General features: G+C 43.4%; 1 protein-coding gene across 4 annotated transcripts in view; it reads right to left on the bottom strand.

Moving 5' to 3' along the window:
* Positions 1-1,480: 1,480 nt before the first annotated feature.
* The window catches only part of ptprz1a (protein tyrosine phosphatase receptor type Z1a), a 63,516-nt gene continuing 37,274 nt past the window's right edge, over positions 1,481-27,722 (bottom strand). The window contains exons 8-31 of one of the 4 annotated variants that reach the window (XM_036517674.1): positions 27,165-27,315; positions 24,588-24,772; positions 24,144-24,270; positions 21,420-21,472; positions 20,637-21,261; positions 19,038-19,541; positions 15,761-15,905; positions 12,288-12,379; positions 11,595-11,680; positions 10,060-10,080; positions 9,793-9,889; positions 9,469-9,551; positions 9,027-9,161; positions 8,518-8,652; positions 8,145-8,308; positions 7,748-7,883; positions 6,960-7,106; positions 6,611-6,704; positions 6,186-6,259; positions 5,960-6,088; positions 5,466-5,624; positions 3,588-3,730; positions 2,867-3,002; positions 1,481-2,530 (exon numbers count right to left, since the gene is read on the bottom strand). In XM_036517674.1, the coding sequence (XP_036373567.1) occupies positions 2,387-2,530; positions 2,867-3,002; positions 3,588-3,730; positions 5,466-5,624; positions 5,960-6,088; positions 6,186-6,259; positions 6,611-6,704; positions 6,960-7,106; positions 7,748-7,883; positions 8,145-8,308; positions 8,518-8,652; positions 9,027-9,161; positions 9,469-9,551; positions 9,793-9,889; positions 10,060-10,080; positions 11,595-11,680; positions 12,288-12,379; positions 15,761-15,905; positions 19,038-19,541; positions 20,637-21,261; positions 21,420-21,472; positions 24,144-24,270; positions 24,588-24,772; positions 27,165-27,315 (3,765 nt within the window). In that variant the 3' untranslated portion in view covers positions 1,481-2,386. Of the gene's footprint in view, positions 2,531-2,866; positions 3,003-3,587; positions 3,731-5,465; positions 5,625-5,959; positions 6,089-6,185; positions 6,260-6,610; positions 6,705-6,959; positions 7,107-7,747; positions 7,884-8,144; positions 8,309-8,517; positions 8,653-9,026; positions 9,162-9,468; positions 9,552-9,792; positions 9,890-10,059; positions 10,081-11,594; positions 11,681-12,287; positions 12,380-15,760; positions 15,906-19,037; positions 21,262-21,419; positions 21,473-24,143; positions 24,271-24,587; positions 24,773-27,164; positions 27,316-27,722 lie in introns of all 4 variants that reach the window. The other 3 variants (XM_036517675.1, XM_036517672.1, XM_036517673.1) reach the window with 3 other exon arrangements.

Raw genomic sequence — 27,722 nt, forward strand, 5'->3', positions numbered from 1 at the left:
CAAATGCATTGTATGCATTTAAATATGTTGATGGATAAGGTGGAATATTGTAATATTTAACCATGTAAGGTTTGGTAGCCTGTTCCTTTTGGGAAAAATGTGGTTACAGATTATGTTGTGCTGACACGCAAGTTCAAATCAGGCCACCAAGCACAAGATAATTAGGCATGTAATTAGGAAAAGTTGAAAATGCAAATGAGGCTAAAGTGTAGCTGGTGTTTAAGACGTTGTCTGGACACTTGACCTATTTTTCCCTGGAAAAAAATGAACACTTCCTTTGGAGTCTTAGACTGGATTAAGGCATGAAAATTAATTGAAATAACCATTTTCTGTGGGGATTATTCCTTACTATATCTCCAGTGCAGGCGCCATCTCTCTCCAAAATGCCTAATCCGGCATCTCTCCAAGATTAAGATCAGTTTCTTCAAGCGCTTTCCATATTTTAATATTGTTTCTTCAAAACCCTGCAAAAGATCATATAGCCATCATTAATCTTGCACTTATCAAAGGAGGCATAAAAGCAGTACAGTGTAACTGAATTCTCTGAGCCAGCCTTTTCTTTCTCTCTTCTTTTTCTTTTCATTTCCCCATTATGGAAACGTTTGTCTGACCCTCGAAGTTCTGTAAACACGGCCCACTTTCATCAGAACCTGACTGTGCATGAAGCTCAACTCAATAATCTCCTTATAAGAACAGACAATCTTCTCAATCATTTGTCCTGGATCTGGAAAATATGTATATGCTCATATTTACTCCACATTGTGCACATATGAATAACCAAAAACTAAAGCTTGTTACTTTTATAATTAAATTAAATTAAATTAAATTAAATAAAAATCTAAATATTCCATGTGCTTCCTACAAAGCTGATTTTTCTTTTGATGATCGGTGTTCAATTGTATAAAAATGTGGTAGTGAGTTATTTGTGGTTGAGTGTAAAGTTTAAAGAGTACCCTTTAGGTGGTGGCCTTCAGGGTGGCCTGTGAGGCAGTTTTTGTTCCACTTTTCCGGTGTTAGAACAGGATGTGTCTTAAGACTTCTTTGAAGCAGAATATGGGAGGGCATGTGAACACCACTGAGCAAACCTCACAGCCAGTAACATGTTCCACGGACAGGTCTTTGAGCACAGGGGGTCCAAAGTCCCACCAAGTTAAGACCCCTTTTTCAGCAAAGAACAGATTTACACCTGGAAACATCAGATGCACTGACATCTGACTCATAATTTCATTTAAGACACACTGTCAGCGTTTCAGTTAAGACACACCAATGAACTGTTAAAAGAAAAATTAGTCTAAATTCTTAAGCATTAAATCCAGCCTTGTCCTTAGCTCGTTACATGCAAACGTGCTAAAAAAAAATGTGCCTACCCATCAGACCAAATCTCGTCTACAATAACCATGACAGGTGAATGTGCTGTTTTGTGCTGAGTGGCAGGGTTCATGTAACGCAGTCTCAGTCTGATCATTTAATTAACGCCAGTGGCATCCTCTTTATTGTAAGTTCACCTTGTTTCAATGGAGCCAACCAAAGGAGAAGTCACTAAAGGGACATTCCAACCAACACACATGCTCTTTCCTCTTGTTCTTCTCTGTGTACTTTAATCCTAGCTCTAGATATGCAGTAACAGCTCTAAAAGAATGATCAATATCCCATGCTTCATATTAAGGTCATATTACAAAATACAGAAATACTGTAATATCAGAAATATTAAAAACATTAATCTTTCCACTAAATTAGAACAAAATGCTGTTGTACCTCCCAAATGGACTAGAAAACCAACTCTGTAGTAAAATATAAAAATCTAGAAGTATAAATAGAATTTTGGTCCGTTGACTTGGTCACTATAATACTATTTACATATTAGAATATTATCCATGTTCCTATTGCAATCTGACCCCACACACATCACTAAGAACAGTTCTGTATTTACAGTGTCAGTATGGAAAGCAAAGCATTGCTGAAATTCATGGCCTCTACAAAAAACAGACTAATAAAGCAGGCCTCATTCTTTCTCATCCCTTTTTCTGCAGCTGGCTGCCAATAAATATGAAATTTTAGAGGAAGCCATTAGGAAATTAAAACAAAGGAGCCCCTAGTAATGGGCCAGACTGAAGTCACATTTTTTTTAAGAAAAACAAAAACACAAAATATTTAGAATTAGTCTACATTAAACTCGTATCAAAGCAGTTAAAAGTACCATGTGAATTATGTAAAGGCACACATTACAAGACCATAGCATGTCCAGCAGTAGAGTCATGTCATTTTGAGATGGAGGATAGAGGGATTCACAGAAAGAGGCGAAGCGCATTCTTTCGTTTAGAAACGAAAGTCGATACAGACAGTACTGGCTCTGGGGACGTGGCAGTCTAAGCAGCTGTTGCCGTGGTTACACCAGGGACTCCAGGCTCTCGGCGGCATTGCTGGAGCTGGCCAGGATGGTCCCGTTGTTGTCTGTGGACTGAAGCGCTCTCTCGTCCTCCTGGGTGCTGACCAGACTCAGGATTGCTTTGTAAAGGAACTGGTACTGCTCCTGGGGGAGGAAACATCACCATGTCACCGCAACAAGTCCCCCCCCCACCTCAAAGGCCAGTAAAACAAATCCCCACTGACAGTCTGTAAATCGAGACCCCACTGAATGTCTTCAAATTGGGCCCCCACTGAAAGTCTCCAAATAAAGTCCTCTCTGTCTTAAAGTCAAATCACGTCACAATATTGTCACACGTATAATGTTTTTTTTTTTCAGAATTGTAATTACAGATATCTTGAAAGGGGAAAGGGGAAAAAGGAAAGAGCAAATGGGGGAAACCTACCAAACCGTAGCCTGATCAGCATCCTCTGCTGTGAAGGATGAGGAACAAACACTCACCGTGTCAGTGAAGACTCCTGGCCTCATCAGGTTGGTCATCTTGGCCACCTGATACACGTCGATGGAGCTCTCCGCCTCCAGCTGGCGTGCCAGCGTCGCCAGGGCGCAGAATGTGCCCGCGGTAACGCCACCGTGTCTGGCCAATCAGAAAAAAGGCAGATGAGAATTCCTTCTGGAGAGGTGACACCATAATTATACACAGTGCATGGTTCCATGGAAAACCAGTGCGGCCCTATTGTGTTGATTTAAACGGAATGCCTTTGTAGAGATAAGTTTTCTGAAAAGTATTTTGATAACTGTGACACCCTTTCTGAATCGATGTGACCATAAAATAACATTTTTGTGATCTTAAATCACTGAAGAAGGTGTTTGTGAGGTTCATTATTTTTATTCTGTGTCCCAGGGACTGGTGTATCGTAGAATACTTGGCTTCCATCAGATTGCACAAGTTAACCTGTGGTAGGGTTTGAATAATATTATGCTCACACTCACTGGTCTGGGAGTGTTGTTTGCCTGGTCTGACACTGTTGCTCATTGAATGGATACACTTATGTTCTATTGTGCTGGAAGTCGCTCCGGATAAGAGCATTTTCTAAATACATGTAATGTAATATTTTAATTAAATTCATCATCTAAATGAGGACACAGGACCTCTGGCTTTCCTGTTAGCACAGATCTGTCCAGTGAGGCAGGCATCCAAAGCGACGTGACAAGGCCTTACTTGTCCTGCACGACTATGGGTCCGTCCCGGGAGCCGCTCTCTTCTCTGATGATGTTGATCAGCTCGAAGGTGTTGCTGATGGGGCTGTCTGGGTTGGGCCATCGCGGGGCCTGGAACTGCCGCACCTCCAGAACATAGTCATCCTGCCCAACGGGAGCACAACAGGAGAGACACAGAGCTGAGAGGGAGAGACAGGGGGGCTGAGCACAGACGGGGGAGAATGAGTGTCTGTGTGGCTGTACTGTGTGTGTGTGTGTGTGTGTGTGTGTGTGTGTGTGTGTGTGTCTGTGTGTGTGTGTGTGTGCGCGCGCGTGCGCGCGTGTGTGCATGTGTGCATATTTGTGAGTGTGTGTGAGTCTTTGTGTGCATATGCCTATGCATGTACCTACGCACAATTTTTGTGTGTCTTTGAGTAGAGTATGTTTATTTCTGACTGTGTGTGTGTGTGTGTGTTTGTGAGTATGTATGTATGTGTGTGTGTATGTGCATGTTTATGAGTGTGTGTGTGTGTGTGTGTGTGTTTATGAGTGAGTGTGTGTGTGTATTTATGAGTGTGTGTTTATGAGTGCGTGTGTGTGTGTGTGTGTGTGTGTGTGTGTGTGTGTGTGTGTGTGTGAGAGTGCGTGTATGCATATTTCTATGAGCGTGTGTGTGTGTGCGTGTATGCCTATTTCTATGAGCGCGTGTGAGTTATAGATCTGCGTTGTGATGGCTGGTACAGATGGCAGTGTGATAGCTGTGTGAAGATGAACAGCTGTGCTCCGTTCAAGCGTGTTGAATGTTTATTGAATTTAATTTTCACTCCTTTCAGCAGCCACTTGTTTTTCTTATTCCTTCACAATTTTGCACAGAGTCTTTTAGCACCAATTAAGGAGAAAACCCATCTGTAAAATACATAATGGCCAGAAAGCTTATCGGGTTTTAGCCAACATTGTCTATTCTTGCACGTTCTTACCCAGATGTGATATGCAAGCTAAGCAAAAGCTACCAAATTTTTAAACAAAAAGACAGCCTGGTCAAAGCTATGGTCAAAACCCTGTCTTTGAGATCTGCACAAGAGTAAAGTCAAGTTATGAGAGCCCAGTCGTAGGCCTACTGTATGTAGAACAGGCAAAATAGCTGTAAACATTTCAAACATCTGGAAATTTTCTACAAATTGAACACCAGAGTTTAACAATGTTGTATGTAACCATCCCTCCAGTGTCAGTGAATGTATGCTAGATTTCCCTGGTAGTGTTTTAGCATGTTCAGCATCTAAAGTACAAGTCAATGAGATCTATATCATTCCTCTATTTTATTTTCACTGATGACATTTTACTTGCATGCATGCTATACATGCTTTCTCTTCTACCTCTCTTTCACTAGGGTGCTTACATTACATTACATTACTGGCATTTAGCAGAAATTCTTATCCAGAGTGACTTACATCAATCAAAGTTTATGTTTTTTTTACAATGTTATCCATTTATACAGCTGGATATTAACTGAGGCAATTGTGGGTTAAGTACCTTGCCCAAGGGTATAGCAGCAGCGCCCACGTGGGGAGCCGAACTGGCAACCTAGTCCTCCTCCTTAACCACTATGCTACACTGCCAGCCCCATGTAAATATGTAAATATGTAGATATACTACACATTTACATATCATAGAAACCTTAATGGACCAATGCTATGACAACTAAAGTTCTTTTCCGTGTGATCCTGTCACAAACTGATCAGTGGTCATGATAACAGATGAATATGGCCATAAGGTCTTCCTGACTGCTGAGTGCTGCTCAATAGAAGTTCGTAACCCAAAGATGTCAGTTGGCAACTGGTCACGAAGGGCAGTTTCATGGTCACAGTAAGACCAGCTCGATTCTGGACTCTGACACTCCTACCTGCGTAGCCTCCAGGATGAAGTCCTGCACCACCAGATTCTCCTCGTTGCACAGGCACATGTGGTCCTCACCCGTGAAGGTGACCGTGAACGTCTCGCAGCTGATCGGCTCATCTTTGCTGGGCCAGAAAACACACTCCTCCTCCTCCTCCTCCGACAACTGACAGAACGAACAGGGAGAAAGATGTGCATCATTTTTTTCTGTTCTCTCTGTCCCCAGCTAAAAGCCTCCGAGCAAGACGGTCTCGTTACATTATTGTCATTTAGCAGATGCTCTTATTGAGAGCAACTTACATATACTGCAGTTTTTACATGTTATCCATTCATACAGCGGGATATTAACTGAGGAATTGTGGGTTAACTACCAAACGATACAACAGAAGTGCCCCAGTGGGACTCGAACCAGCAAACGTTTGGCTATGAGCTGTGCTCCTTACCACTATGCTACACTGCCGTCTCGGGTTTAACCCCTTCAGGGACACCACATCTACCCACCTGACTCTGTGCATCCGGCAGCGTGACGATAACCTGGGTGTTGTGGTCCCAGATCATCCTCCAGAAGTCCTTGGTGGTGCTGAGCATCGGGGTTTGGGTCACGATGAACTCACTGCTGTGGTGATACCCCTAGAAACAGAACCATGATGGTGAACTCTGAGTCAGAACAGGCTCTGTCCATAGACCTACAGCGGTAGAGCGGCGTCTCATCTGGCTGGGCTCTTACCATTATGTAGGAAGCATTGATGTAGTCTGAAGTCTCTCCTGCCACAGTAGACAAAGAGACCCTGGACCTCTCCACTGCAATGCAGAAACAATGCTGTCATAGCATCTTAAAGATAGCTGCTGTAAAACTCAAGAGTGTGACATAATCCCTCCTCTTCCACTCACCCTGAAAATGCTTCAGTGTTGAAAAAGTCACACTTCATTAATTTTTCCTTTGTCTTTAATGGTAATACATTAAAATACCAGAACAAAGCCATTTTACATTTGACACACCTATTTCCATACAGGTAACTGAAAAAAGAGAGAATTTAGACTTTAGACTTCATGCTTTTTTACAGTTAAAAAATTTATAAAGCAGAGTATGTACAACCTGGTGTGTCAAATTCCTTACATCTAAAAAGAAGAATGTACATGTACTCTGCTCACCGGGTATGAGAGAGGAGCTGCGGTTCTTTTCTCTGTTGCTCTGTTTCAGGGCCGCAGAGTAGTCACACTGCTTGGCATTGGACTGGGTTATTAACTGCAAGGACACAGTACAATCAGATTATTGTTCATCTGCTTTGGTGTTATGCATCAGCAGTCAAAGTAGTGAAGGAGATGAATAGTTGTTTTCACTTTGGGTGCGCTAGTGCTTGTGTTAGTGTTGTACATGTGTATGAATAAGGATAGTGAATCTGCATAGAATTTACAGCCCATTATATATGGCAGAACATTTTATTTGAATGGTGGGGAGGGGGCAGTTAGAGAAGTATGTAGGCTCATCCCAAGTATTTACCTTGAACTGCTTCTCCAGGCGTGTCCTGCCAGAGGGTCCCGGGGTCAAGAGGTCATTGACGTAGCCATGGATGCAGCTGGACGGAACCTCCGTCTCCTTGCTCAGGATGGCCTCCACAAGGGCGTCATGGATGAATATGTACTGTTCCTGGAGACAGAGAGAGAGAGAGAGAGAGAGAGAGAGAGAGAGACAGAGAGACAGAGAGAGAGAGACAGAGAGGTAGAGAGAGAGAGAGAGAGAGAGAGAGAGAGAGAGAGAGAAAGAGGGAGAGAGAGAGAGAAAGAGAGAGAGAAAAAGAGAGAGCAAGAGAAGGCCTTGTGGGTTTGCTGCTGCCTCAAACTGATTCTTAGTGCAGCGATTCCGAGATTCTAGAAGGGAACTGTGTGAGGCCATCTATCCCTAGCCCTGAAATACGGACCTGGGTCTTCAGCTGTCACACTTTCAGCTCAGCTTTCCCAACTCCCCAACTGTCTGGCTTGTGCAATAATTCAGATATTCTGTCACACGCTCTGCCTTTAGTATTGCAATAAGCCAACATATTCACATTACCTTAATAGTGAAATAATGTAATGACAGAGAGTTACCATAATTGTGCACTAATGTCATGACAGAGATGATTCTGCAGTGGGAGCCTCAGATGCAGTTCAGTTTAGATGTTGTAGTTCCTGAGTGTGGGTAAATCTTGGATAGAGTCCTGGATGCTTATGAGACAATTCTTGTTTAAGATGGTGTGATTTTGCCTTAGTCTGTCTGTGTCAGTTCATCCATGTCGGGGTGTGCGCTCTTACCTCGGTCTGAACCAAGTAGTTCCTCTGTGTGCGTATGTGTTTAAGGAAGCCCATGATGTTGACTGTTCCCTGCTCCTTGATCTGCTGTAACATGCTGTCCAGAACAATGTAAGTACCAGTTCTACCCACTCCAGCACTGCAAAAAACAAAAGCAAGAGACGGACTAAGGTCCTGGATATCATCATCTCTTTCCCTGAACCCCGACCAGGGGCTTATTCTGGAGTACTCCAGGTCAAGTCTGATCGGAGGACAAACTATCACGGAAACATTTATAAACGGACCGATAAAAGACAGTCCACTCGTGAAAGGTGCCGTTGTTTCTACATTTGGGCTGAAAGACGGGACATATGCCACACAGAGAGGGGTGATGAGGCTTGCTTCGCTGTGGCCGGTCTACCTGCAGTGTACGACGATGGGTCCCATGTCGGCCATCCTGGCCTGGGAGGACTTCCGCACAAAGGTGAGCACAGGTAGGGCATACTCCGGGACACCCATGTCTGGCCACTGGGTGTAATGGTACTGCAGCACGGTCCGCTCGTGGCTCCGCCCCTTCTGGGATCCCTGAGGCATAAGACAGGAAGCACTGGATCAGAAGTTCACTGAATGGAAGAGAGTTTGGTTGATATACGCCCTCTGTGAACTGCGGGCAAATGTGACAAAATGAACAACTATGACACAGCTATTACTGAAATATCAATAATTATCAATAATTATCAGAGAGCTGTTTTAAAACGGAAACCCCTTCTCTGGCTAGTCACAGAAGCACCTACCTTCTTGACCCGGGTGTTCCTCAAGATAAAGGTCCTCTGGGTATAGTAGGCCAGAACTTTGGTGCTTTTCAGTGTCACCAGGAAACAGCCATACTCCTCCTGGGTTTCCAGGGGCCAGTACTGGTCACACTTCCTCTGAACAGCACACCGGAAAACAGAAGTCAGCCATTATGACTGTAATCATTCACCCATTATTCATTATTCTTATAGTTTCATTCATTCATTATCCCAGCAGCATCAAAATCAGTTATCCATTATCTCAAAGACATCACAATGATCCATCCATTATCTGACATGACATCAATAATCCATCATCCTCATAGCATCACAATCACTCATTGTGTTGATAAAGTCACAAGAGCTCATCCATCATCTACCTGGATCTATCATCATCACTTTCATGCCAAAATTACAATAGGGAGCAACACTGTGATGTCAGTTTCATTCTACAGGCCCATCTACTGAACACTGTACTAAACGGTTTCTATCACAGAGAGAGCTTCACTCACCCTCCCCTTCTCCACCAAGTTGGTGATCATGACAATCACGCCCACATTTTGCTCCCAGATCATCCTCCAGAAGTCCTCCATGCTGGACTTTAGCGGTCCCTGGGCTGCGATGTAGGCCCTGGGCCTGTTGAAACCCTGTGAAGACACACAGTCACAGAGGCCAGAGGTCAATAACAATCTGAACCATGGCTGCAACGGACGATTCTGTGGATTAATTTTATAGCATTTCATCATTCTGCAAATATCCATCATAGATGCAACAAATGTACTTCGTGAAATATAATACCTCTTGATACAGGTTCCACAATATTTCAATGTTACAAGAATAACAACTGTATCTTTATATATCTTATGTCAAAAACAAACCCATCATTGCCTCTTATATGCCGTTTTTGGGTAGGAAGAGCACAAACACAAGGGGCAAAAGGAGAAATGCGCTTACATCCACATAGTTTGCATTTATGTAGTCTCCACCCTTCACGTCTTTGTCAGGACCACAAGACAGTCGGACTCGACTATGATCGTCTGAAACAGAAATAGCGTGACATGAGTCACAATACCCTAACAGAGCAATCAGTAATCACCTGACCTCAGGGCACATGTATGTGTGCATGTATGTGCATTTGTGTAAGTTTATGTCTGTTTGCATCTGTATGTAGTTGCGCGAGTACAAATGTGCATGTGTCTATGTATACGCAAGTGTTTGAACATTTGAAATGTGTGCATGATTGCTTGCGTGCTTGTATATGGAAATGGTCTCACGTACAGGCCAGGATGTTGATATATCTGTTCTTGCTCTTGTTGTCTGGGTGGTTGGAGCTGTCCGCCGTCACGCCCAGATCCACCGTGCACGCCTGGACCTCCTGGAAGAGAGGTTTTCTCACAGTCAGCCAGGGAGCGCTGCCCAATCCCAGCATCCTCTGCACCGCACATTGACCGTATCCATCATGCAAAACCAAATGGGCAGTGGGACACAAGACAAACATCCACTACAGCTACAGAAATTAAAAAAAAGAAGGGAAATATGTCTTACCTCATAAAACTCTTTCAATATCTAATGAGGGGAGTGAGAATGCAGAAAGCAGAGCGATGAAATTCCACGACACAGTGAACAAATGTATATAAATATATATGTGCGGTTATATATTGTATATATTAAATAAATAGTATATTTACACATCCACTAAAGTAATTTGAGGGGTGGCCTTTCATGCGCTGAACAGGTATTAAGAGGGCAAGCAGTGATCCAAGACCATCACACTGTAGTAGTGAGAAGGGCCATGCAGTCCTACCACCTAAAATACCCCAAAGCGTGGCACCACAGAGAAAGTACCATACAACACAGTGCCCCTCTCTCACAACATGCTGTCTGAGAGTTCTCCACATGCTGCACCACAACATCGATATTACAGCCAGAACAATAACACCAAAACAATAAGACACTTTCATAAAAATGAGGTGCATGGTGACTGGTTAAATACACAAATAAAAAACCTTTGACACACATCCTTGTCACAATTTTGATGTGTAAGAACAGGTTTCAACCAGCTGCCAACAGGCCAGTTTTTTTGTTGTTGTTAGAATAGTGTTCAACCAATTCTGTGTTGGATTTCGCTCCAACTGTTCATACTGAATGATTGATTAATTGATTGATTTTTATTTTTAATTTTAATTGAATATGAGTATTACATACTATGGCAATTTGCCTTATGGCTTTTTTGGAAAAGCAGTGTAGCTGAAAGAGTACTTGTTCATGTATTTCATATGTGCCTCTTAATTTAGACATACAGATTATTTTGAAGCAAATTAAGATGAATTAGTTTGTTAATTGATTAATTGTTCTATAGCCTAGAGAAATTAGGCAGCTAATTAATCTTAATTCATTTTAACTGAGACCATTTCCCTAAATTTTTCCACAGTGCAGACATTTAAAACAGCACATTGAAAAGAAATCTTCATTTTTATCTTTTTTTATTACCACAGCACATTAATTTCACGTAGAAATTACAGTCGTTAACTGTCGAGGAATCTCAAATCCAGATCAATGTTATGTTAAAAGCTCTGGTACCTGATTAATTTACCTCAACTGGAATGAAACCAAGGATATTCAGTTGGACCCAAGAGAAGGAATAGGATATGCTGCATTTAGTTTCACAACCAGCTAACAATAACCAGTCAACAGCAAAAATTTCTTGAACCCCTAGAGTCAAACCCAGACTTCATCAAACCTTGACACATATTACAATTTATGACTAATTCTCTGTCATCCATTAGAAAATAAGGACATACATGGTCACTAGTTTGTGAATGTCTAATAAGTGTCTAATTGAGTATATAGTAGCCCATTTGTCTACATATTCTTGTAGCCAAATTGGTGCTACAGGCATACAATAAAAAAATTTCATACTACAAACACAGCCCACAGTACGGATTCTAATGCTACACTAAACCACTGCCACTACATGATGTTAATACCATTTTGCAGGTGCATTAAAGTGCAGTATGGGGAAGGACCCTCTGATGGTGTGAGAGCCCTCAGGGGTGAGTGGGGATGTCTGGGGGACATACCTCAAACTCCTGAGAGAACGAGTTGGTGTCATGAAGCTCTGCCACGTGTTTGACAAACTGCTTCACGGGAAGAGCTTCGTGATCATCTGCGAACGGACAAAGAGCAGTCATCTGAAGTCACAAGCGTCAAAATATACATTGAATGTGTGTGTGTGTGTGTGTGTGTGCATGCACCAGCAGCACAATAAAAAAAAACAGCTCTTAAACTAGGTGTGCAAATATGGGCTCACGAATTTCAACACATTTGCGCAATTTTTCCATTTTGAATTAAGTTTGAGAAAATACTGGTAAAACAGATTTTGAAATGAACAGATGCTCAATAATTAACAGTCATTCCCTTTAATGCTCTGAGTAAGAGCCATTCTGCTCTGGCAGGTGGTGAGGCAGATGTGAGTACCTACACAGATTTTGCCTGCAGCTACAAAATGTTTTAACTCATGCAACACACATGGATATTGCATGTTCTTCTTTCCACTCAACACAAAACAACAGAATCTTACCCTCTGAGTCACACTCAAACCCGGGACAAGAGATTGTATGACTGTGATGTGTATGTGTTTATGCTGGTGATTATTTCTGTGTGTCGTACAAGGATGTGTGTGTGTGTGTGTGCGTGTGCTAAATGTGCATTTTGTGTATATGTGTGTGTGTGTGCATGAGCTGTGTGTTTCTGGGTGTTTATGCGTGTGTTACCTGTGGCTAAGAGCATGGGGGTTGGTGGGGTGGAGATTACTCTGGGCGAGGTGTTGTCTTCGATGTAGAAGTGCGCCGTCTGGAAGCACTTCCTGAAATAAAAAGGTAAAAAAGGACTCTTAATCCCTATGGTCACCAGGGTAAGTGAATACATCAAAAACCTTTAGTTTACTTTGAAACTTTGGTGTCACTGCAATGGTTAATCCCCATGATAGGCTACTGCACATTTCTACTGTAACTAGTATAGATGTTTCCAGATTTTAAGGGGAAACATCAGAAAACAAAGAGAAAAGAAACGTAATTTTTAAATACATAATAGTATATTGATGTTGGAAAATGAGACATTATCTTAAATTCAGGAAAAGATGTTAAATTTCATCTAAAACACAATTTTAAAAGGAAAATTCAAATGCTCAATGATCAACCTCTTGTTCATTTTTTTTTTCTAAAATAAGAGCATCTCAGAGAGGATTATCCCCAGACCATGGCAAAATTTCACAGTAAATTACATATTTGTTTTCCTATGCACAAGAAAATTAAGGGGCGCAAAATGTACAGCCACGGAAGTCACAAAATGAGCACCGTGTTACCAGAGGGAAACAAGGACCAAACACGGCCGCGGATTAGCGAGCTGCTGTCAACAAATCCGTTTTCATAAGAAACGAACAAGACTGCATGTCGGACGTAATCATCTCCGTGCCCTTTCTTGGGTTCCTTTCAACCTCCTGCCAACGCGCGAGGAAGCTTGGAGAGCGGATCAAGACTCTCGACATGAGAGGGCCGCATTTAAGATTTAATCACTCGCCAGAGATTACAGGCTTATAATTCACAATCTTCAGATGTAAGAACAAAAACAGGAGCAATATGTCAGACTTCCAGCTGAGGAGGTCAGAAATCGGCAGGGAATGGGACACGTACGGCCTTAGTGCGGCTAAGTTGTTTACAATTTAACGCGTGTCGCTGATCGGATTGTCCATGATGGTTATTTCACTGTCGGATCTGATAGTCACCACCAGGGTAAATGAGGCTTCACAATTCTCAGCATTTTCCTGGTAGAGTGCTCAAGGCTGTCTAAGTAGTGAACTACTACTAGATTTCAAAATAACAATTCTACTCTTAACCATTATAAGCTAAGCACAAAAACAGGTCCTAGATCCACACTAACTTCTGCCTGGAGCATATATACACTACCAGTAAAAAGTTTGGACGTGCCTGAATAAGATACTGGGAAACATGCATTCAAAGACATTTTGACCTAAAGAATTATGCTTAAATGACTGACATTTGTTTCTAAGACAAATAAAACTAGTGAAGTTGATGCCTATGTATGATTTTATTTCCAAAAAAACATTTTTAGCTACTTTGAAGAATATAAAAAATATGATTTTAAGTTTTGCTATAAGTGTTGTTATAAGTTTTGATTTGTTTAACCCTTCTTTGGTCACTGCATAATTCCATTTGTGTTATTTCATAGTTTTGACATCTTTACTATTATTCTAAATTTTGGAAAACAGTAAAAGAAAAGCCATTCTATGAGTAGGTGCGTCCAAACTTTTGACTGGTACTGTACTTGCAAAATACTCAATTGCTGCATGTCACCCCAGTTTCGGGCTTTATGTGTCTCATGCACCAGGGCAGATTTCATTGTACTGCTCTTAACTAAGCCTGATGTCTGTTTTTTTGGCTTTAAATTTAAGGAGGAGTGATTACTTATGTCAGTGGTGGACTGCACTATGCTGCTATTGCTTCCAAATGAGTCTCTTCACAAAAATAATTTTAAATACACCCTAAAGTGTGTTTGTTTTTATATGGAATGGCTTTAAAGTATATTTAAAGTCTATTCACATTTGCTTTCTGCCATCCAGTCATTGTCACCTGTCATATATTTTGAGTAATAAGTCAATCAATTGTGGTCACAATTATTAATAACACTAAATGTACCTTTCTTACTTACTGCCACAACTTTTCAAATACTGCAAATCTCAGTTAACAATAGGCTAATTACGGTGGCCTCTCTGATCATAGCTGCAGCAGATATCAGAGGGGGAGAAGCCTGTATGTCTTCTCTCCTCACAGAAGACATGCAAAGCAGAGAATGGCAGCGGGAGGGATAACCTCACCTCTTGCAACTTCGTGAATTTACGTAGGTGTATCAAGATTCACTTTAAAATTACACCTTGACATTATACTAAATAAAGCCCATGCATAAGTGAACATGGCAATTTTAGAATCATCTAGTGTGGGTTTATGTGTATAGGAAACACTGTGGAGAGGGAAATCAGTGTCACACACTGGAAAATTGCCTCTCGCTCAGACTTGATCATTCCACACTTTTAAACATTTTTATATATTTTTTTCCCATTTTTATACGAACATAAATTTTGTTTATCATTGTACCAAATACTAAATCATTTGAGACAATGTTGGCATTGTATAATGGTTGCATTGGTAAAAATCCCCATCAGAAATGAAATGCTAACCTTTTACATTTTGTTTTCTCTTAGCACCAAGTTGCTATGCTTTTGTGACCAGAGACACTGGATCTTGTATATCACACACAAAAATGAAAATCACTTTGGAAAACTGTCAGAATATGTGCAAAAAGTGCATTTGCACTTCATATGATGTGCAACGGCACAGGGCGAAGACAGTGGGAGCACATCCAGGGGACTCACAGAGGGAAATGAGCTGTTTGGGAGAAGTGTGTCTGTGTGTATGTGGTGGTGGTGGTGGTGGTGGTGGGTGCGGGGATCTTTCGTTGTAAGAATGAGATTTGATCAGCGCAGGGAGAGATTATACCTCCCTGAGAGGCAGACAAACATCAGGTTCTTACAGGCCGAGACCCCTGATCCGTCTCAGCCAATAGCATAACAGCCCCTGAGGATTTGGCTGACAGATTAATAACAATATGACAGGAATCACCAGCCTGTTTCTCAACAGCTGTCCCTGGGATGAGGGGCCTCTATCTCTATATCCTTCTATCTCTCTCTGTCTCTCCCACCCACCCCCACCGACTCCCTACAGCCTCTTGTGCAGATCCAGCAGCCAACAGCGCAAATCCATAAAGTGTCAACTCCCGGGGTGTTATTCCTGGTATTTAACACTACAGCTTGGCTTTTCTGCTCAAGCTGAGGGAGGCTATTGTACAGTAGATGAGTAGGGTGAAGTGGGTGAATGGGTTAAGATAAAGACACTCCTGTGGGCTGGTGTGGATGAGGGAGATATTGTAGGTGAGTTGGTATAGATACAGAGGACATCACAGATGTGCAACGGCGTTGATGAGGATATTTTCGGCCGAAACTGCTGACATAGTAGGTGGGACAATAAGGAGAATATTGCAAGTGTCAGATGCTACACGTGTAGATGGAAACAAAGCTGTAGGTGTGACAGCTGAGTTAGTGACATAGTGAGTATGAGAACGAGGTGAGTACTGTAGATGTCAGGATGAAGAGGATAGTGCATGGTTGGTATACCTCCAGTAGACAAGGATCCCCACCAGCACCATCAGACAGAGGAAGGTGAGAGTGGAGACCACAGCCAGCGGTAGCACCACCTTCCTCTCCCTCTCCTCACTCCCCACCAGGCCCACCCGAGACTCGTGGCTGCTGTTGCTGGCCTCTGTGCAGAGGGAGAGAGAGAGCACCGCTCACACACCTGGCCCACAATGCACTGCTCTGCCACTCACCAGGATTCATTCAGAACTACACATCTTTACTCACACAACCCTGATATACACATCAGCACACATTCACCGATGTTCGGTCACATTCGGAGCAACACACACTTTATCTCACACAATGTACAATAATCCATAACTCTCACAACTGCATGCTATACAACATATACACACAAGACTCAGACACACAACAAATGTGTGGTGAAGTATTTATCATGTGGTATGTTTTTATGACCTGCGCATTAGGGTAACTGTAAAGCTGTTTTAGTATTTATTACTCTGAATTGGATCATTTGCAAACCAGTGAGCAAGGAAAAGTTAGTAAAAAGAGCAGCGCTTTCAACTTACCTCTGAAAAAATCGAAAAACGACAGAAACACTCAAAACTACTGATTGGATTCTGCACTACAGTCCACTAAGATTTGCTACTTGAAAATGAGCAATTCTTTCAAAATACATCTGCACTCACACAACTGCTGTCACTGTGATAACATTTTGCTTCCTTTTGCAACTGTACTGAAATGGTGATGAAAGAGAGAAAGAGAATAAAAGAGAGAAAGAGATGACACGTATGATATTCAAGGGAGAAATGGAGATGAGATGCAATTCTGCATGAATACAATAGGATACAATTTCCACTTTATACAACATGCCGTCAAACTGCAGCTGCGGTCACATCGACTGTGGTGATTTAAGATGTGTTACAGCCAGGCTCTATTGTGTATTTGTCACTATAGTGTGAAGACATTTTTTTTTTTTTTTTACTTTGAAGACTTTACACAGACAGAATAAATGTTCATGTGCATAGTTTGGTAATTATTCCAGAGCTTCCAGGTGGCAGCTGTCTAGCATTGCAGTACATTGGAGTTCATTGGAAAGAGGTCTGCTGCCATCTTGTGGACACTTACTGCTGGTTACTCCCTTAAATTAGGATCCATAACAATGCCAGGTGAATTCAGATTCTAAATTCCTTTACAGTTATCTGCAGCAAGTCCTGGAAGTGTTTAAGTAAATGTGCTTAACAAATCTTACTCATTTATGCCTGTTAATGTTACGATGTAGATTAAAATCATTTAATAGTAAGAGGTTAAGATTTAAGAATTAAATGAGTAAGCTTAATCACCTGCCACACATTTAAGGGGCAGATATAAAAAAAATAAGTTGGTGAGAAACCTTTACTTTTATTTTTTAATTAGCAGAGACACACCACCAACAATACATTTCTTTCACAGAGAACTTATAGCAGACAGTCAAGTACTGTCAAATGCCCAGATCAATGCTTAGTTTAAAGCTCAATCAAAACTGATAAATTCAGTGGACCCAAAACCAGCAAACACAGTAGGTCCACAGGACCAGGACTGAAAAACACTGCTCTACACTCATGATATTACTCCGCCAATTACAGCAAACTCAGAGTGAGGGCCGGTAAGTCAGAAGGAACTTCCTTCGGGGTACGGTCACACTGAATTTACCATGACACTTCCTGCCTTTACAGTCCTTGTGCCGTCTTATGAAACATCTTTTGCCAGGGTATAAGGACACTGAGCTGACTCTGTCTGACACAAAGCAATAAGGAAATCTTGTGAAACCATGGAAAGTTTCAGAATTCTATGGCATGACATATGTCATACATCACTGCTGCAGCTCTACTACATGACACTGAGTATTTTGTTCCGTATTCACCTGGCCTATGTAAAATAAAAGACTCACACGTTTATGCGAAGGAATTCATCTTCACCTTTAAATAAATTCCTTTATTATAACTCGTGGTCTATGTCTGAGGTAAATCATTGAGCTAACTGACAAAACATTTGTGAGTGCAAGCATAGACTGAAACTTGCCAATGGGATAAGGCACTAAACAGCTGTAAATTCTACCCAATTACCTCACCTGGTGTGTTACCTCACACCAACCTGTGAACACAGCTGATCACTGGGCCGGCCTGAGTTGGTTCAGAGGCTCTCGGTCAGTGATGTCCACCTCTGGTCATGTTTAAGGGCCTTATTCTTAGCAAAATTCTGCACGGATTCACCGATCGTTATGGTGTATGGATGGGCTGACACAGTTGGCAAGGTAAACGGGGTGAGCCATCCAGTTGAAATGAAGATCAGTGAATTTGTGAAGACGTTTCCAAGCGTGACACCCTCAAACCCCAAGTTTCACTTACTTTAAATGTAGCCCCTGACTAGATGGGAACCTCAGTCACTTACTGTTCTGATTATGAATCAGCTGCTGGTTGAAAGGCACCTCTGAAACCCTTAAAACCACTGAGCTCAGGGACCAGGAGTGCACACCTTGACGTATTACGTCACAAAACCTCCCCACAAATCTCCTTACTCACCTCCATGTTGCTTTGTATTCCACATACTGCACCAAATCAGCGATCCTTTTATTTTGTTTTTTTCATGAAAAAATGCATTATGAAAGAAATTATGAAGTCTGTGTTTGCTGATTAGTGTAGGTTAGGTCGTTTTTTCTTGCAGAATGCAGTTATGAGACAGATTGGGTGTCTGACACAGTACTGAAAATAACATACACCATGAAGTCTGCACATATGTGTGTGTATATATATATATATATATATACACACATGTATGTATACATACATATACATACGCATATACGGGCACAATGAAATACCAAAAGACACAAAACAGAACAGAAACTATTACAACAGGGATGACGATGGTTGCAGGGACTTCTTTTGCTTTGGTCTGAGTACCACAGTTAATTGTTAGAAGTAATACGAAGCAATAAGGCCATGGTGATCATACTGGGTTTTTGATGTATGTTAGATGATGCTATTCTAGGGACCCCCAAACCTTACCTTACCCATATGTCACTGGAATTTAAAGGCATGATTGAACGTCTGCAATTCCGCAGACTGAGACTGAGACACAGGCGTTAGTCACTGCATTACCCGGTGCTTCCATATACTCTGCAACAGCAGCATCCAGCCAGTTGCTGATTCCATCTCCTTTTGCACGTAGCCAGAGAGTTGACCGTAACCTCAGTCCCTCTGGAAAAACAGCGCCCTCTACCGGAGGGCCAGAGCACCAGGTGACGGGGTTTTACCTGCTTCCGCCGCTTCCTCAGACTCCCTGTCCACGTAGTCAGGGATACTGAAGTCTGAGGACGTCTCGTTGTCATAGAGACTGCCGGAGCCGCTCTCCTCCTCCCCGCCGCCCAGCGTCCCGACGCTCCTCGTCCCCGCGCCGGCGCTGTCGGTCCCCTTCTCGTTCTCAAAGTAGAACGAGGAGGAACGCTCGCCGCCGTCCTCGTCCACGTCGCTGGGCGTTATGTCCGGCGGGGCCCGCGCCGTCGGCGAGGTGGTGAGCGCGTACGAGAGAGAGCCCGCCTCCGGGGCCACCGTCTGCCCCCTGTCCCACTCCTGATCTAAATCGTCCAGGGACTCCACGTACAGGGCGGACCCCGAGGCGCTACTGTCTACCTGGCCGTCCTGAGAGAGCGGGGACGTGGAGCCGGCGTCGGGAGAGGCAGTGGGGGACAGGGCGGGGGGTTGGAGGGGTGTGGCCCAACTGAAGAAGGGCACAGGGCTCTGAGTGCTGGCTGTGGTAGCTGTAACAGAAACGTACAGATCACTCAGGTGGTCAAGAGGAGAATGGAGGGGAACGCCCAGGGGGAGGGAATGGTCTACAGAAAGGAAGGCTGTGTTGGCGTCCGTGTCTACACCGCCAGGGGGAGAGGCAGAGGCGCTGCGGAAAGCCCCAGCGCCGGGAGACAGAGATGGATGGAGGTCTACCACACTACCAAAGTCACTCAATGAGCCAGAGATACCGTCGCCACCAGGGGGCGCACCCGAGCTGGCGGAAGGCTGCAGGAGATGGAGTGAGGCATGCACAGAGTCCCGACTAAAGACAAGAGATGGCAGGTCGGTGAGAACACAGGAGCAGGAGTCAGGAGCGAGGTCAGGGATGGCAGAGGAGAACTGAAGGAAACCATCGTCCCGGCTGTGCGTCAGTACCGATTCCACTTGCCCCACCACATCGCTAGCACCCTCTACTGGTTGAACGCTGCTTTGCACACCATCATCAAGGCTAGCCGTGGTCGCCGTCAGACTATGGTCCCCGGATAAAGGAAGTGAAGGCTGAAGGTGTTCGTGGAAAACAGAAGTAGTGAAAGTTTTTGGTGGAGAGACAGGGCTGAGAGGTTTAGAAGGGTGGAGCCCGTCCCAAGCAGAATCAGAAAACGACAGCTCAGTGGCAGATGAATCAGGTAAAGTTTGAAGGGGTAGAGTATCACTACAAATTAGCAGTGGATCACCCTTGGCCACAGACGCGGAACCAGACAACACATCATCATCATCATCATAATTATCATCATAACCATCACCATTGCCACTAGACACAGTGTCCATCTTCCAGTCAGACACAGTATGGGCGGAGGGCGGGCGAGACAGGGTGGGGGAGGGGGCGAGGGACGGACCAGCACCAGACAACACCACTGTAGCAGCATGCGGGACACCCCAATCCAGCCCGGGCCAAGTCTCTGACAGGTCCCGGCCACGAGGGGGCAGAGAAGGGAAGGTCTCATACAACAGATCGCTAGAGGAGGGGGGCGACACAGGAGTTGCATGCAGGCGGGTGACAGGGTCAGTGTGGGAGTGGGGGGGCAGAGAGTCACACACATGGGGGGTGGGGAGAGCGGTCTCACCGTTGAACACCGGCTGGGTGGTCTGGGAGAGAATGGCATTGAAGGCGGAGGTGGAGATTGAGGGGTGCTGGGCACCGGGGCTCGTGGGCCGCAGTGGGACCTCCAGGAGGGAGGGGGCGGGGGTGGCTGTGACTGGGGTTTCGGGGAGAGGTGTGGCCTCGGTCACCTCGTAGCCCCCGGCCTCGGTCGCAGGGGCAGCCATCTCGCTGTCCCCCGGGGGGTGCTGGGAATAGCCGGGGGGAGGGGTGACGTTGCCGAGAGCTGCGTCATCGAGGGGTGACCTGGTCGTGGGTGTCGTGTACTCGTAGGCGGTGCCGTTCAGGAGGTCTTCGTAGTAAATGTCAGTGATGACGCTGCCGTTGCCAACGGATACCACAGGGCTGATGGGGGAGGCCCGCCTGGTGCTGGGTCGCTCGGTGCGGTCCGGGTACCACGACCGCGAGCCTTCCTCTGTGATCCTCCTCAGGACTGGGGCACTTGTGGTCCTGGTGCCGGGGAACAGGATGCCCGGTCCCTCCGTTTCTGTAGCAACCCGAATAGAGGGGGAGTCGCTGGTGATGCTCCTGTCCGATGTGGTCTGCTGATTCTGACCCGGGCTGCTCTTTGTCTGTTCCTGATTTTCCACCTGTGGGAAATGTTTAAAACATTTAATATTCAGTTCAATAGGAGCTAAGCACACAATGTTTTACTGTATAGTGTATTACATTTACAAAAAAACTGAGAAACTACTGATATTTGTTTATTTTATTTAAGTGCAGCAGAGGTACATTCTGGAGATGTTACCTTCATAGAATCCTCCATTTCATCAGGATATAGATAAGGATCGGGGTCTGTTTCTGGAATGAAAACAATTGAATAAAATATTAATGACAGGGTCTTTGTCTGTGCTGAAAAATATGGAAATCCTAATTCCTGTGACAGAATACAAATATGAACACTTCAAGTGAGTCCAGAAGGGAGTCCTTATGTAGTGAACAGTCATCATGTTCAAAATGTATGCTCAAAATCATATTTTCCAGAGCCAGAAAGTTTGAGGATCTTAAATCTCTCTAATATGTGAGAGATTATTCTGTAAACTGAGACCAGCGTCAATGGCAGTGAACAGCTGTTATAAGAAACACAATAAATATATGGAGGGAATGCACACACACACATGTACTTGTGAAAACCATTCTGTTGCAGTTGTGTAGTTTGTTTTAAATGCATTCTGTCACAAACAGCTAATAGCTCTGAGAAAGCTGTTAATATTTTAATAATAATAATAATAATAATAATAATTACACTTGTCATTCACAGACTGGTTTTCAAAGACAAGAATTTTACACTTCTTTCAAAAGCATGGCATTCACAAAGATTATATTATCAACAGCACTTACACACTTCTCGCATTCCAAGCAACAAACAGCTCACGCTCACTTTATATTAAGGGCCTATTTATTATGTAAAAAGTGATGATAGATTCTCTGCTATTATTTCTGATTTTTAAGTAATTAGAAAACAGACAGCTAGTAATAATCTTCCAATTTAAGAGTATGACACATTTCAATATATCAAAATATTTCAGACATCAATGTTAATAACAGTTTAAATCGCTGTTAACATTATTATCATTGTTCATAACAATTTAATTAATTAACTGTTCTAAAAAAGTTACTCCTGCTTCGAATGCTCTGGTTTTGGTTCAGATGTACAGATTCCTGGGTTTGAATTCACATCAGTTTTTAACATTGATGTTTACAGTTAAGTAAAGCAGTCATGCCCTTACAAACTGGAGTAACAACAACAATGGAAATCACCTTATTTGTTTTCCTTTGGCTTTGCACTCATGTGTTCATTAATAGTCTCAGAAACAATTAATCAGAAGTACTAATAGGCACTTAAAATAAAGTGTGACCGACAACTTAGAGCCAAATCTTTTAAGGAGCAGAAAGGCTGCTTGTGCTGAGCTATGGGCAGACTAATGCATTGGCACTCAGAGCACTGAGCTGATTAAAGCTGAAATCTCAGGGAATATTCACACTCAAACATCAGGTCTGAAAGAGGGAGCGGCAGGATAAACCCCTCTGAGGGCCTTCCGGGTTGCACAAGCACAGGGCACACAAGGAAGTACTTCCGGGTCGTCACGGGCTGAATTAGGTAAGCATACAGTGCAGCCTCACACAGGGAAGCAGGGTGCCGCATGCAGGTAGGGCCGTCCCTGACACACAACATGAGCAAAGCCAGGATGATGATGATGACTCTTACCTGCCAGGTGGGGGTAAGTTACACTGAATGGTGTTAAGATTCCCAGGGCCTTACGGTGGTCAAATCAGACTTGTTTGTTGGGGTTTGGTTTAAAAGTTAGAGCAGGGGTGGGGGGCAGGCAGGGGGAGGCATGAATTCACTCTTGTCTGACAGGGGGGCCTCAAACCAACACAATTCCCGACAAGTTATCGCAGCGTGGTAATACCATGGCAACATTGCGAGAATGCTTCTAATCACCACGTGTTTGGACCCACACAGACACACGGAGGTATGCAAGCACTGCGTTTCATCAGGTTCATTTGTAACTGTGAGAGCATGCTGCAGATGAAATATGATACCGAGGATTTTTTCATTTGACATGAATGGTTAGTTTATTATCAATATTTACACAGCGGTCAAAGTTTACAGATTTGCTCATTGTTGTATTTACAATCATTTCACACAAATGATGCACACAGTCAAATGCTTTTTTTTAGCGGGAGGCTAAGTAAAACCACTGTTGTTTAATGATTTTTCACACACAAAAAGTGTGGCCACCTTTCGCCTCCCTACACCTTAACAATACACTCAGGGGATTTGTACTAATTAGCTAAACAGGACAAAACGCTAACCTCAAATGTACATAAAGTATCAAATGAAAACACCAGCACTGACAGGAAGTACAGAGTACACAGGACATTTTCAAGTAATACACACGGACCCTGTATATGTATTCCACACAAAAAGAGAGTGTCCAAAGCAGAGACAGTGAGAGAGAGAGAAGCAGCTGAATGAGAATTTTATAGAGAACAGCACTACTGACCCAGGAACATTTGAGAATACCTAAAAACAACTGCAGTTGTAATCAGCCGTATCTCACGTCTGTACTGTGACCCATAATACGTCTGTCTTTGTGTTGAGTACACCCTTGACAAGAAATGGCTGCTCTTGTGATTATACCTCTTGATGGTCCAGTAATTTTGGGCATGACTGCAGCACCCACTTCACTTGCTAGGTATTTTACCATGGAAACAGTAAACCTTTGGTCTCCTGAGGAAAACAAGTGACTTGGGAAACCTGGTCTGGGTTCTCCTAATTTTACCAGATAAGACTGCCCCTGACTTTGACTGTGGTGATCTTGAAACATACCATAAAAGATGGGAAAAAAGGAGGAACTGGTTTGCAAAAGATTAGCCTGTGGGATGTTGTTATTTCTGACACTAAAGAGCAAACAGAAGACGAGCCCTAGACACAGAACATGTCAGGGGGTGCTGACGGCCTTACCAGGGTCATCCAGGGGCATGTCCACGATCAGCTGATTGCTCACGCGGCCATACAGCCCATTGGTGCAGACTGCGACCACCTGAACCAGGTAGCTGGTGTTGGCAGACAGGTCCTGGATTATTGCCCCCTAGGGTGAGAGGACCACACAAACACAATCAATCAGTCACTCAATCAATCGACATGAATGATCAAAAGTTCATTAAGACATTGCAGGTGTTTGGACTATAGGAAGACATATTTTCAACTGACAGCCAAGTACTGGATTTTAAAGTGCTTCCGTACACTCAGAATGAATACCATCTAATGTGCAGTGCATTACATACTCCAGAACAGGTTTTGTCTACCATTAGATGGAATATTCCTAAGGGCTTCCCACTCATCCCACATCAGGGAAAGCTGTGCGTGTCTATGATGACACACTAAGGACGGGAAGAATGACGTTACCACATCCTGGTCGCCGTCCGTTAGATATTCGATCTTGGGCTGGTCCTCTCTGTCCACATGCTGGTATGTGACAGAGTACTTTTCAATGCTGGCGTCATATACCGCCCGCGGCCGCTCCCACGTCACCAGCATGCTGGTATAATTGTGAGGTTCCGCCTGCACGTTCTCCGGCTCAGAGCTGCAAACTGCATAATGCCACAGAAGAAAAATAAAAACTTCTAACTGGTCCATCACCACGGCCCTTGGTAATAAATTACCCTGGTGAAATTATTGATGAACAAAACAAGACTGAAAGTATTACAAACACAATTATGTTATTATCTGGGTCGCCAGGGATCGCAACCCCCCCCGCCATTTCCCTTTCTTAGGCCCTCCAAGTACACTGCTGAAGTCTCATTTATGACAGAGCAGAGTTTTCCTCTTTGGTTCTGTTAACAATGTATTCCTTTTAAGGTCACATTCTATCCCCTGTAGTGTGGTACACCTCAGTTCAAATGACAATCCACCTGCTCAAATGGAAGATTTGCAAAATACAACTGGTATTATTCATAATGTAAATCTGTGTAAATCTGTACTTAAGAAACATAAACTCTAACAGATCAAGCCATGATAAATATTCGGATTGTACAATTTAAGGGAAGGAACCTCATGCAACATAAGGAATGGACAGGACGGTTTCTTATCCTTCCTAAAGAGTGAAGCCTTAAGAATGAAGCATGAAGCATTTTGTCTGTCCACCATCTGTGTGTGTTGTTGGAGATTACTCCTTGAGTAATAACACAGATTGCAGACACATTAAGAGGCGCACAGATTACGCCTCCCTGCAGCTTGAACCAATTTAAATTAGACATGAGACACTGACCACAGCGATATCCAGCAATCACATTTGTCCCAGTAAATGCTGTGGGATTGTTGTGGTGACTTTACATTTGGACCTTTACATTATGTCACATTGCATTAATTGTTCGGGGGCCTTTGTCCAGGGCAAAATGTATTTCACATTTAAGACAATTGCCACAGGTGTTATGTTGAAGTGCTGCAGGTTAAAAACCTTGCTCACGAATAGCATCCCGCCCCCCGTTCAGACTGACCTTGTGGTACAAAGCTCAGATCCATAAGTTTGTTGCATAACTGTGATGAAATTGCATATTACATATAACTTGATAAACCTCAAACAACACATTAGTTTTCAGGTCAACACACTGGCAATATTTTGAACACAACCGACTTGTTTAGCCTCTGGATGCATGATTACAGTAATGACTTTCAATTATGAATCCACATGCCTCAAGAAAACACAATGAAATGCAGCACAAAAATGTAAATACAGCAACCAGAGCCATACTGACTTGAGTCTTGCACTGGAGAAAGCATCTGACAAACAACAGGAAACATGACATTATAATAATCCAACACAAGAGGGCAGAGAAATGCTCTGGCAAATAGTGTCCTCTATTGGCACAAAGTGACTGTACAGTAAATAAATAACAAAAGCTTGATGAAGTTCACAGCCACCCTATTCAGTTCTTCCCCATAAATACTATTCTTGTCAGAGAACCCTTTATTTAGACTGTTAGAATAGCGCGTTAGGTTTCAGTCGATAGCCTCTCCATTTCAAAACCCAGATACGATAACGTGAGTGCGTAAAAGCAGGAGCAGCTACACAACAGGGTTGCCTAGCAACACAGTACCATTATCAGGTCAGGAAAAAGAAAAAGAAAAAAAAACAAGGAACTAAAAAGTTTCCCACTAAAACGAGGAAAATACTAATACTCTTTTAGCTTCCTTGGAATGATGAATTGCAGGCTGGCTGACTTCAAATGACTTCCTGGGTGAAAAAGTAGACAGGTGATTGGGTGCTGAATTTAGGGATTTTGGGGACACTGCAAGCTGTGAATGAAATTGATGGCAGTATTGCGTGACGTCACACCATACTGCACTATGGCGACATGGTGTGATGGCCGTTTTCCCCTGTCTGCTGAAGTACGGCACAGATGACCTTTCCCGAAAACAGTCCTCCAGTCATGTCAGGATGGCGTATGGCAGAGTAGACTGAAATAGGGCACCCTCATGTTTCCCCCTAACCCCCCCCCCCGCCCCGGAGCAGGGGACTAACAGAGGACAACCAACCAGCACAGCATCAGCATTCTGATGGACATGTACTTCAACCTTGAGAACCACAATAACTGTAACTCCTAAATCAAAAATATACCTGGGATTTAAAAATATATCTAGGCAGTTTTTGTGTACAAATATATACATATACTATAATGATTTTTTAAGCAGACAATATATTTTTATAATATATCAAACTATTTGCAGGCAGTTGCACAGTTCAAAGGTATAGCAATGAATTTATCCATTTTGACATATTTGAAATAATTGATCTCATTGACTGGATCTCACAATATAGAATTTATGTCAAAACACACATTTCTAGAGTAATGAAAATGCAGCAGCAATCCGCACATGAATTAGAGTATTGGTAGTATTCCACCCTGGAGGAGTATAGTGTACACTGGGCAGAATGAGAGTGTGTGTGATGTGATGAGGTGAAGTGGCAGGTGTGATACGTACTGGGTGTGGGGACTTCCTCTGTCCCTGTGTAGGAGGAGTAGACCTGGCCCATGAACTGCTCCTGCTGCTCCCGATAGTTGTTCTGCAGGTAGTCCATCAGCATCACATACCCAGCCTGCTGCATCGTCATTACTTCACAGAACACCTCCAGCTAGAAAACACACGCGCACACACACACACACATACATACATTGGTATCACTTCACAGAACACCTCCATCTGGTAAACACACACAGAAATATACACAGATATCACTTCACAGAACACCTCCAGCTGGAAAGCACCCACACACATACATTGGTATCACTTTACAGAACGCTGTCAGCTAGTAAACACACACACACACACACTCATGTCACTTTATAGAACACCTCCAGCTTGAAGACACACACAGACACACACAGGTATCATCTCACACACACAGGGACACAAATACCGGAACACATGTGGGCATCGCCTTGGAAAGCACTGCAGGGTGGACAACACACATACACAAGGCAACCAAGATTTGGATCTTTTTTGGCATTTGGACGTTTTTTGGGCATATGACAATCTTCT

Source organism: Megalops cyprinoides, chromosome 23 (genome assembly GCF_013368585.1).
Source record: "Megalops cyprinoides isolate fMegCyp1 chromosome 23, fMegCyp1.pri, whole genome shotgun sequence".
In the NCBI taxonomy this organism is placed as follows: Eukaryota; Metazoa; Chordata; class Actinopteri; order Elopiformes; family Megalopidae; genus Megalops; species Megalops cyprinoides.